Raw genomic sequence first — 10,149 nt, 5'->3', positions numbered from 1 at the left:
CAAAACAAAACAAAAGCCCCTCCTGTTGGTCCCAAGCTCTAGCAGGTGGCACCCTGCACAGTGTGAACCTCTCCAGGAAAGAAAAACCCATCCATCAGCCTGTCCATCCCTTTCTACCTTTCCCTAGCCCTGCAGCTGTGGCAGAAGCTCCTCAGGTACCTGGCACCCCCAGGTGGCTGGCAAGCCACGCTGAGAGCCCCCTGCAGTCCCTCCTCCCAGATGTGCGCCTCTGGGGGATCCCAAAGCCCTGGGTGCCCAGCCCCAGACCTGACCCCTCAGCCCTGCCTGCCACCCTCAATCACCCACCGACAGCTCTCTCGCCCCTGGCCGTGCCTCAGCCCAGGCAAACCCCTCTCTTCTGTCTGGATCCCTGTTCAATGGTCCCTGCTTGCTCAGTCACCCAGACGCCTTATCCGTATGAAAATCGGAGGGGTCTCCTTCCAGTAACCCACTGCCTGGAAGAGGTGTATCTCACTTAGAGCCTGATCCTATGATGTTTCGTACCATGGCCCTGAGAGGCGTGGCTGGCTCCATTCCAGGGCTGGGACTGGAAGTTCCTGCTTTGCCAAACCGGCCTCTGCATCACCGCTCCACCAGTGTGCACCGGTACAGCTGTGCTGGCCGTCGGAAGCCAGCGCCCACTCTGACTGGTTGGTCCCCATGCTGCGCCGGTTGCTAAAGGTTTTGCACACCATTCCTGCCTCCAACTGAGCCTGATCACTCCTGCCCTGCTTCTTTCCTTCCTTCCTCTCCACAAAGCCTTACTGAGCACTTACTACACAGCGGGCACGTGACAGGTGCTGGTGCACCCCACTCGGCTGACAATACCCCACATTTGCTCGGCCCGATGTTCTCTCTGCTCCTCTCTACCACCCCGTCCATCTTTCAGGCTCCACTTTCCAAACCACCTTCTCCGGGAAACCAGTTTCCATACACCTCCAGGCTGCACTGACGCTTCCATCTTTAAACCTCTCGCTGCGTTTACAATCAATATCCTTCAGGTCAGTGCTTACTCTTCTCCTACTCTTTTTACAGTCTTGCCTTCCCAAGTTATCCTTTTGAAACGTACTTTTTAGTTTTTTTTGCGTTTGTTTGCTTGTTTTTGAATAGCTAACACATACACAGGTTACAAAATCCAAATGATAACAAAAGAGCACACGGTGGACAAGTCGCCATCCCAATCAACCTGCAATCTCCCAGGTCCTCTCCCTTCTCCCTGGGGTAACCACCGTAACCAGTTTCTTATGAATCCAGAGATACTGTCTACGCGTGAACTCATACACACACGTGTGTGGGTTTCTGTTTATAAATACCTAGATTCTAAGCAGCTCTTGAAATCCCCCTAAGGGCAGGGACCCTGGCATCCTGTGGTCCCTAGATGGAGGGAGAAGACAGGGATGGCCGGACCACACAGAGAGGAGGGGGCAGGAGTGGGGACAGAGATGATGGAGGGACAATTCAGAGACCTGAAATCAGAGTTAGAACTCATGACCCTGCCACCCCAACCCTCTTCATTCAGCATCCAGAGTCTCCGAGGCCTCCTCACTCACCTTCTTCGGAGAGAAGACGCCCACGGTTCCCCCATCTTCCCGGACAGCCACCCCCATCTCAGCCAGCAACGCTTCTCTGTAGGCAAAGGAGAGGCAAATATTGGCCTTGTCATCGGTACCCACGAACCCCTCCCCTGCAGGGCCTGACCTTCCCTCCCCACCCCACTCCTTCCAGGGCTCCAGCTGTCGGCCCCACCCTCACACCTCTCCATCCTCAAGGCCTCCGTCTTACGTAGCTTCTCCTCCCAGGTCTCATTCAGCTCAGCTATAATCTTCTCTGTCTCCTGGGGGCACAAGACAGGCAGGGATCAGGACAGTCTGGGACAAGCACCTCCCAGGGGGTGCTTCCCAGCAGCCCTAGGAGCCCCACCCCTTGCCAGCTCCAGCTTCCCACCTGCAGTCTCTCCATGGCCTCCTCAGGCCCAATCTGGGGCTCGGCATTGGGGGAGAACGATGGCTCCAGCTCCCCGTTGTGTGCTGCGGGGGATGAGGGCGAAGCTGGGGCAGAGGGAGACGATACAGCTGGCAGAGCACCTCCGGGACTCCCCTCATCCACCTTCAGGCCTAGGAGGGAGAAGAAGGTAAAAGAAGGAGGCCAAGGAAAGATGGAACTGATCGGAAACAGAGAAGGTCTCACAGGGGACCAGCCTGGAAGGACTGCAGAAGACCCATGGTCCACCCCCACAAAGTAGGGAGCCCTCCTACTGCAGCCTTGACAAATGGACACCGAGTCTCTGCTTGTTCCCCTCCAGGGATGGAAAGCTCCTTACTGAACAAGGTAGCCAGCTCCTTCCATTGTAGGATGACTCGTACCATCAGAAAGTTCTTAGCTGAGAACTTTTCTTAGCTGAAATCTGCCCCACGTTACATGTAACTCTGCTTCTAGTTCTGCCCTCTGGGATGAGAAAGACTACACTGCTTTTTCCTTTTTCAAGACTACCCTTCAAATGTGCAGAGGCGAACATCATGTCTACCTTCTCTTCCCAAGAACCCTTATTCTCCCCACCGTGCCCCTTGGCACCCCAACTCCTCAAAGGGATGGACCCCAAGACTGAATGCAGAGTCCACACCGGACACAGCCAACACGGGCCACAGATTCTCTAACACAGACGCCATTTCACAGTAAGGAGGCTGAGCCTTACGTTTCAGAAATTAGTCCGCTGTTGACTATTATTAAGCTTACGGTCAATTTAATTCCCAATGTTTCACAAGAACTTCTGTCAAGGCAGGTGCCCAGCAGCCTATTCTTAATAACTTACTGTTTAAACCATAAACGCGTGACTTGCCGTTTACTCCTGCTCCCGTCATTTCAGTAGTTCCAGGAGCCTGTCAAGGTCCCTCTGAACCCTGCCTGCCTCTCCCCGGGAGGATCAGTCCCTCCCAGCTCTGTAACACCTAAAGGCGTGACCTGTTCCCTCTCCACATCTGCATCTAAGTCAAGGGGCACTTACTGGGCTTTCTGGGCAGTGGTCCCTCCCTGGTCCCAGGCCTGGGCAAAGGCAAATGAGGAGGGATGAGCTGGGCCAAGGAGCCTCCCTGAGCTGCCCCTCCCAGAGTCCCACCTCCCAGGGCGGAGGCGGAGAGCCCCTGGGCCATCAGCAGTTCCCGCAGCCGGGCCACCTCCTCCTGCAGCTCGCGGATCAGCCGGGCATTAGGGTCCTCGTTGATGACGGCATTGCAGCGAATCTGCTTGGTGCGGTCGGCGTACCTGGATGAGGAGGAAGGAGCGGGACCGGTGAGGCCTAGACACGGGTGACCTTGGTCTGCTGCCCGACTCCCTCTCCCTCCCAGGTTTCATCACAGTGCAGTAGAGCTGAGGGTCAACCCTATCTCATGGGGAGGGTCCTGAGCTACCCGCCGCTGAGCTCCTGGCACTTTTCATGTCCCGCCCCACCCCTACTAGAGCCCCACCTGAGGGTGCTAAGAGTCTCCTCATAATTGATGTCCGCGGGGCTCAGGGCCGCAATCATTGCTGTGCGTGAATTCCCACCTATGAACGGAAAGGAGGGGAAAGCTTGAGCTGGGCAGGGTCCTAAGAAAAGTCAGACTGGGTCACAGGGTCAGGGGGGCCTCACTGCTCAGGCAGCGGTCCAACAGGGTCACTGTCCAAGGTAGGGTAAAGCTAAGAGTTGTGGAGCTAATCGTGAAATCTGGTGGTCAGAGGAAGTGGGGGTGAAGTCACGGAGACATCAGACATCTGTGGGACAGTCAGAGATCAGTGGGAGGAGGATGAAGTCAAAGGTGGGTGTGAGGTCAGAGAGCAGTCACGGGTGGCCAAGTCAGTGAGGCCCTTGGCTTGGCAGGGAGGGTGTGGCCTTGACCTCAGCATCAGGACACCTTCAAAGGATGCCCCTGGGATCAGGGGGAGAGTCAACGGACCGCTGGAGGGTTTCAGCTTCCAGGGGTGCCAACGGGACTGGTATCAAAAGGGGGCTGGCAGGACTGGTGGCAGGGTTGGCAGAGAGAGACAGAGAGGAGAAGCCCCTCACCCAGATTCTCCTTGAGCAGCCAAGTGAGCACAGAGTCCCTGTAAGGGATAAAATCCGACTTCCGCTTCTTTGATTGCTGAGGGACGGAAGGGGGAAGGGGGTTACAGTGGGCCGCCCGCTTTGTCAGCTTTCCCAGAGCCCCTTCTCTTCCCACGCCCAGGTCTCACCATATCCGCAAGGGCCGAGATCACCTTCCCTAGAGTAGTCAGGGACTTATTGATGTTGGCGCCTTCCTGGCAAGAGGAACGTGGGGAATGAGGCCTTCTTCTCCCACTCCGATCCCCTTCCCCCGCTCCCCCCACAGCCAGAGTCCCAGGTTGTGATTTGAGACTGCTGCACACAGCCCCCAACACTGCCCTGTCCGACCCTCCCAAGCCCCTCACCTTCAGGCGCATGCCCCGGGCCCCTGAGGAGTCAGCCCGCTCACTGCCAGCAAGGTCCACCAAACTGATCTTACTGACCTGGGTCAGAGGAAGGAGACAGGAGGTGACTGGGTCGGTGCGGGGCAGGCATAGCAAGGGAACACCCAGCAAGGGGACTAGGCAGTTGGCAGGGGATGGAGAAAGCCAGGAGTGCGGCACGGAAGGGGGATACATAACATGACAGTGAGGGTTTGGTTACTTGACCGTTTCTTCATTTAGTCAATCACAGATATTCACATGCCCACTGTGTGCCGGGACAAGGCAGACAGTGGGCTCCAAGACCTGCCCCAAGGAGCCTAGCTAGAAGAACAAACATGCAAAAGGAGACTAGCCCACTGATCTGACAGGGAAGCATGGGGGGCTGTGGAAGCTCAGAGGAGGCACTCAACCAAGCCTGGACAGGGAGGGAGGACGCAAGGCCCGCTGATCACATCTCTGTCTCTGTTACCGGGTGGGATGGAGTTGCAGTGGGTTGGCGGGGGCAGGGGGTCCTACCTTCTCTGAGTCCAGTCCAGTGAGCTGATCGTGGCAGCGCTGTGTGAAGACAATGGTGAAGACGGCGTGGGAACGGCTGCTGGTCTCATTCATGTTGGTGGCAGCCACAGTCCTGGGGGTGCGGGGGGAGGGAATGGTCAGTGGGTCCAGCCCCTCATCTTCCTAACCCCGGCTCCCTTGCCCTCCGCCCCATCAGCCTGCCTCACCGCGCTTTATTTCCACAGTCCATGAGGTCAGCAATGTCTGCGTAAGAGGTCACAGCCAATTTAGACAGGTCCTGCACGTAGGGGCCCAGGATGGGGTGCTCTCGGACCCTCAGAGAGCCCCGACTCTTGGGGTTCAAGAGGTCTCGTACCCTCTCACAGTAGATCTCCATGTAGCTCACCTGAGCGGGAGAAGCAGATAAATAGTAATAAAGCTGGGCTTCCCTGGTGGCGCAGTAGTTAAGAATCCGCCTGCCAATACAGGGGATATGGGTTCGAGCCCTGGTCCGGGAAGATCCCACATGCCGCGGAGCAACTAACCCCGTGCGCCACAACTACTGAGCCTGCGCTCTAGAGCCCGCGAGCCACAACTACTGAAGCCCGCGTGCCTAGAGCCCGAGCTCCTCAACAAGAGTAGCCACCACAACAAGAAGCCCGTGCACCGCAACAAAGCTCCCGCTTGATGCAACTAGAGAAAGCCGCGCGCAGCAACGAAGACCCAATGCAGCCAAAGATAAATAATAAATAAATAAATTTTTTTAGAAAGTAAAAAAGCTAACAACCATACCCAACGTGAAACTTAACCTGAACTCCGCTGGATATAATGCAGGTAACCTACACTGAGTGTTTACTATGTGTTGCTAAGCATTTCACATGTGCAAGCTCACTGAGCCTTCCAACAACCCTAGGAGGGGACCCCTGATCATTAACATTTCAGATAAACACACTCAGGAGCCGAGAGAGAAATCGTTTGCCCAAAGCCACAGTCACTAACTGGTGAAGCCTAGAGTAGATCCCAGGCTGCCTGACTCCAGAGGCTGCACTTGGTCTTAATCGCTCTGCCCACCTCCTCGCTACCCAGGGGGACACTGTGGCTCCCCTCCCAGCCCCCTCCCAAGACCTGGGCTTACCTCCACAGAATAGGATAGCTGAGCGCTCTGGTTCTTACTAACACGAGAGAAGAGGTCCTCACAGAGCTGGAGGGGGACACAGAGAAGCACAAAGATGCTGCTGTTCATGGCACACCTGTGGCCAGGCCAGGTCTCAAGTGACCCTGTTTAACCCTTACCACAGCCCCAAGGGAAAGCTGGGATCGTTCCCATTTTACAGATGGGAAAGCAACCTCTGAGAGGTTCACACTTGCCCAGGGTCACAGGCTAGTATTCAGTGAGCCAAAATGCAAACCCGGAGCCTGTATGCGAAGTCACTATCCTACAGTCAGGGAGATTATGGTCAACTCTCAGTTATCCACAACTGGCTTTTCCTACAGTAAACACCTTGACTATGGTACACAAGCCTGCATGGGAACTACACTCACAAGTAATTACGAGACAAGGTAAGACAGCAGTAAGTGATAGAAACAAGGTTCAAGCCCCGGGCGCTCTGCCGCCAAAGGTGTGGCTGTTCTCACTGAGCCTTCTTGGCCCTGATGTCCAGGTCGGAGCCAACCTCATCCCCCATCACCCTCCCTATTACTAACAACCTCAGAGAGCCAGGTCTCTGCTCCACATCGCTTGGAACCCAGCCTGCTCCCCCAGGGGCAGCTGAAGATGCTTCAGCCCTGGCCGCCCTGCCAGGCCCGAGTGTACCTGGGGCACGATGCCCTGCTGCCCTGGCTCCTGCCGCCCCATCATGGTGTAGGATTTCCCAGCCCCCGTCTGCCCATAGGCAAAGATGCACACGTTGTAGCCTTCAAAGGCATGGAGCAGCATCTCTTCTCCAATATCCCGATACACCTGTTGCTGAGATGCAAACTGGGGGTCCTCGGCCTAGGTGAAAGGGGGGCAAGAAAGACAGCAGGAACCCTAGATGACTGTGTCCTTGGTATGTGCCCCCACCCCGATCACAGTCCTAATCATCCCTGAGGATCCTATCTAGTCTCCTGCCAGCCCTAAATTATCCCAGGGATTCTGCCTCCCCCAACCTGGTCCTAGTCACAAGTTCAGGGTCCTACCCACCCCCACCCAAGGGCCTGGTCCTCCCAACCAATTCGCTGGAGGTCCTATTTCCCAGCAATGCCGCCTCCCCAGGACCTGAATCCCCCGTCCCTCTTCGCTTAGCTCTTCCCCCAACCTAACAACCTCACCGAAGTGTGTGACCAGTAGGAGTAATCGAAAGTGAAGCTTTTGGGGGGGGCATCCTTGCTCTGTCTGGGATTGATGATGGCTGAGAAAGCAAAGGAACAAAGGCCAAGGTCAGGTACTCCCGACCGCTGCCCACTCCCCACAAGCCCTCAGAGGCCGGGTGTTCCACTCCCCACCTCTATCCTAGTTCATCTCTCCCCTTTAATACTCCCCACCCCCTCCAGCCACCAAAGCTAATTTTGGCTTCCCAGGACCCGCCCCCCTCCCAGCTGCCTCCCTGGATTGGGCAATGGAGGGCTCCAGGCCAACATTCCCCCTCCCAGGGACTGGGAGCACGGAAAGGCCAGCCTGTCCCAGCCGCCTTCCTTACCATTAGCACCTGCTCCGTGCCCAGCACAGCCCTCCTCCTGGTTCGGCCCGCCAGGACGGGCCCATACAGTGGGCCCGGGCTGCCCTGCCTGTGCCCAGACGGGCCCCTGGGACTCACTCACAGGTGGTGCTGCCCTGCATGCTGACCACACACTTGGCATCCTGGCTGGTCTCACGGGCGTTGAAGGGCCGAACCCTCACTGCCACTTTCACCGAGGCGCCAGCCATGGCTCCAGATACTCCCACCCTCCTCAGCTGGAGGACAGAGACAGAACAGGAGGTCAGAGCTGTTGGGAGGCAGTGTCTGGGGGACCCACTGCCTCCCAACTTCTCCCAGGAACCAGTCTCTCCACACCCCCTTCACCGGCTACCCAGCCCCTCAAGGACCCAGTTTCTGTTTCCTTGGCCTTCCTCCCCAATGGCACTCTCCTCAGGGACTCCCGGAGGTGTTCCTGCCTCTCTCCCCAGCCTTTCCCCAGCAAGCAGGGACCTGGGATGTCACCCCAGAGTTACCTGGTGTCCTGGCCCCAGACCAGGGGGGCTGTATCAGTTCTGGCTGCCACCGGCCCTCGTAGGAGGAGCCCCATCCTACACTGGGGGCCTGGCCACGCCAGCTGGGGCTGTAGGGGAAACCCTGGTTGCGGAGGAAGAGTGGTTAGGAGGCACCCGTGGCTCCAGAGGTGTGTCTGGGGTTCCAGGGTTGGAGGACAAGGGGTGGGGGGTAATGTTAGGAAAGGTGAGGATGGCTGTTCCTCTGGAGTGGTCGAATGCAATGTGAATCCAAGGGCAGGGACAGTGATATTCTTATTCCTCGTCACTCACAAGTGCACTGAACGTTCAGAGAGAGAAGAGAGAAAGAGGTGGACAGAGAGCAATTCAGAGAGAGGGACACATGGGCAGAGACACTGAGGGTGGTGGGAAGCAGGGAGAGGAGAGGCAGAAAGTCCCAAACACCAAAAAAATGAGAGAGACAAGAAGACTGAGGTCATGCTACGAAGGAAATAACAGAAGAAAAGGAAGGGGACACACAGAAGACACCAAACACAGAAACGTTAAACAGGTAGGGGAAAAGCACAAATTGGAAGCCCAGAAAAGAAACAAGATGAGAGAAAATCCCAAACATAAGACCTGCCCTAAAACTCCCGCACAGGGTCAGCTAGGGAGAAGTAGAAACCAGCTCCCACCTAGGGTCCATAACCTCCACACAGAGGGAGGGACTGCTGATGGGCAAAGTCCAATGGCTGGAGGTACAGCCCAGAATTGGGATCCACAGGGCCTGCCTATAAGCCCCAAACCCCTTGACCAGCCCCCAGCACTTCCTCCTTAGGATCCAGGACAACGGGCAGGAGAGGGTGGGGTCATCCTGTAACCATCCTACCAACCACCAGGGTCCTCTGTTGGAGGATCCAGAATACCTGTGTTTATGGGAAGGGAGAATAGCAGTAGGATCCCCATGAAGAGAGAGAGAAGGGTAAGGAAGCAGGCAGGTCCCAGCTCCAGCCTGGGGCTAGTGCTATGGCATCCACTGCCCTGGGGTTAAGTGCCAGGCTGGAGCCCAGGAATGTGGGTGATCCGCTGCCCACACCCTGGGAGGAGAGGCTGAGCAGCCCACACCCATGGACAACAGGGTGAGAGGGTTGTGAAGAGAAATCAGAGATGTTGAGCCCCCTTCTGTGGCCCCAAAGGGCCTCAAACCCCTGTCCTGCTGGGCCTCACCTCACCAGCCTTTCTGGCCAGGGCATGGGAGGGGTGAGAGGGCTGGTCTGTCCCAGGACAGGAAGGGAGTAGCTGAAACCACAGACACTTGTCTCAGGAAGAACAGCCCTGACCCCCAGAGCCTGACCACGGGAGGGAAAGGACACTGATGGAGACACGCAATTGTAACGCCGTTGTGGCTAACGGGGCAGGGAATGAGGTAGCACTGCTGGTGGATGGCGGGGTAATGGACAAGGAGAGAGGTACAGGGGTCGGCTGGTGCAGCGTAACGGGTCAGTGGGGTACAGGGAGGAGCCGCGGCTGGGGTGAGGCCGAGCGACCCGAAAGGGGACCTAGGGCCACCTGCACCTTGCTCACCCAGCAGTTTTCACACAGGCCCCCGTCCCGGCCTTTCTGGGCGGCCATGCGGACAGTGTCCTCCGGTCCAGCCAACCGACGGCCGCCCCGGGCCTGGCACCTCTCTGCGCCTCCGCGGGACAAATAGCACATGATCCCGGCTCCCGCGGCCAGCCGGCCCCCGCCGGGTGGTGAAAACCGGGACCCCGGCTCCCCGCCCCCCGGCCCGGCACATTCCTCCGCGGGCGTCCCCTCCCTCACCCCCCCTCTCCCACAGCTCTCACCTCGTCGCGGCGGGGCTCCCGGAGCGGCTGGGCAGAGTGCAAAGGGACAAACTTTCCGGGAAGCGTGAGACAGGAGCGGGGGCGATCCGGGGCCGGTTCGGGGCTGCCCCCGCCCCTCGCCGGGTCCCCGGGCGGCGGGCGGCGGACTCGCGGCCCGGGGGCGGCAGCAGTAGCGGCGCCAGCGGCCGGCGCCCGCCCGGG

At 57.8% G+C, this 10,149-nt stretch overlaps 1 protein-coding gene across 1 annotated transcript; it reads right to left on the bottom strand.

Annotated features, from left to right (window-relative positions):
• Positions 1-1,305: 1,305 nt before the first annotated feature.
• LOC102982878 (kinesin-like protein KIF1C) lies at positions 1,306-10,137 on the bottom strand. Its single transcript, XM_028484591.2, has 17 exons — positions 9,949-10,137; positions 8,126-8,246; positions 7,735-7,867; positions 7,246-7,325; positions 6,749-6,928; positions 6,071-6,136; positions 5,163-5,341; positions 4,957-5,068; positions 4,423-4,500; positions 4,207-4,272; positions 4,040-4,115; positions 3,462-3,540; positions 3,113-3,258; positions 1,945-2,114; positions 1,755-1,834; positions 1,551-1,626; positions 1,306-1,374 (listed from the first exon to the last, which is right to left on the bottom strand). The coding sequence occupies exons 3-17, from the start codon at positions 7,838-7,840 to the stop codon at positions 1,321-1,323; spliced, it is 1,548 nt and encodes a 515-aa protein (XP_028340392.1). The 5' UTR covers positions 7,841-7,867; positions 8,126-8,246; positions 9,949-10,137; the 3' UTR covers positions 1,306-1,320.
• Positions 10,138-10,149: the final 12 nt, after the last annotated feature.

Source organism: Physeter macrocephalus, unplaced genomic scaffold, assembly GCF_002837175.3.
Source record: "Physeter macrocephalus isolate SW-GA unplaced genomic scaffold, ASM283717v5 random_171, whole genome shotgun sequence".
Classification (NCBI taxonomy): Eukaryota; Metazoa; Chordata; class Mammalia; order Artiodactyla; family Physeteridae; genus Physeter; species Physeter macrocephalus.
Note: the sequence above shows the minus strand (reverse complement) of the source record. Positions and strands in the feature narration are given on the sequence as shown.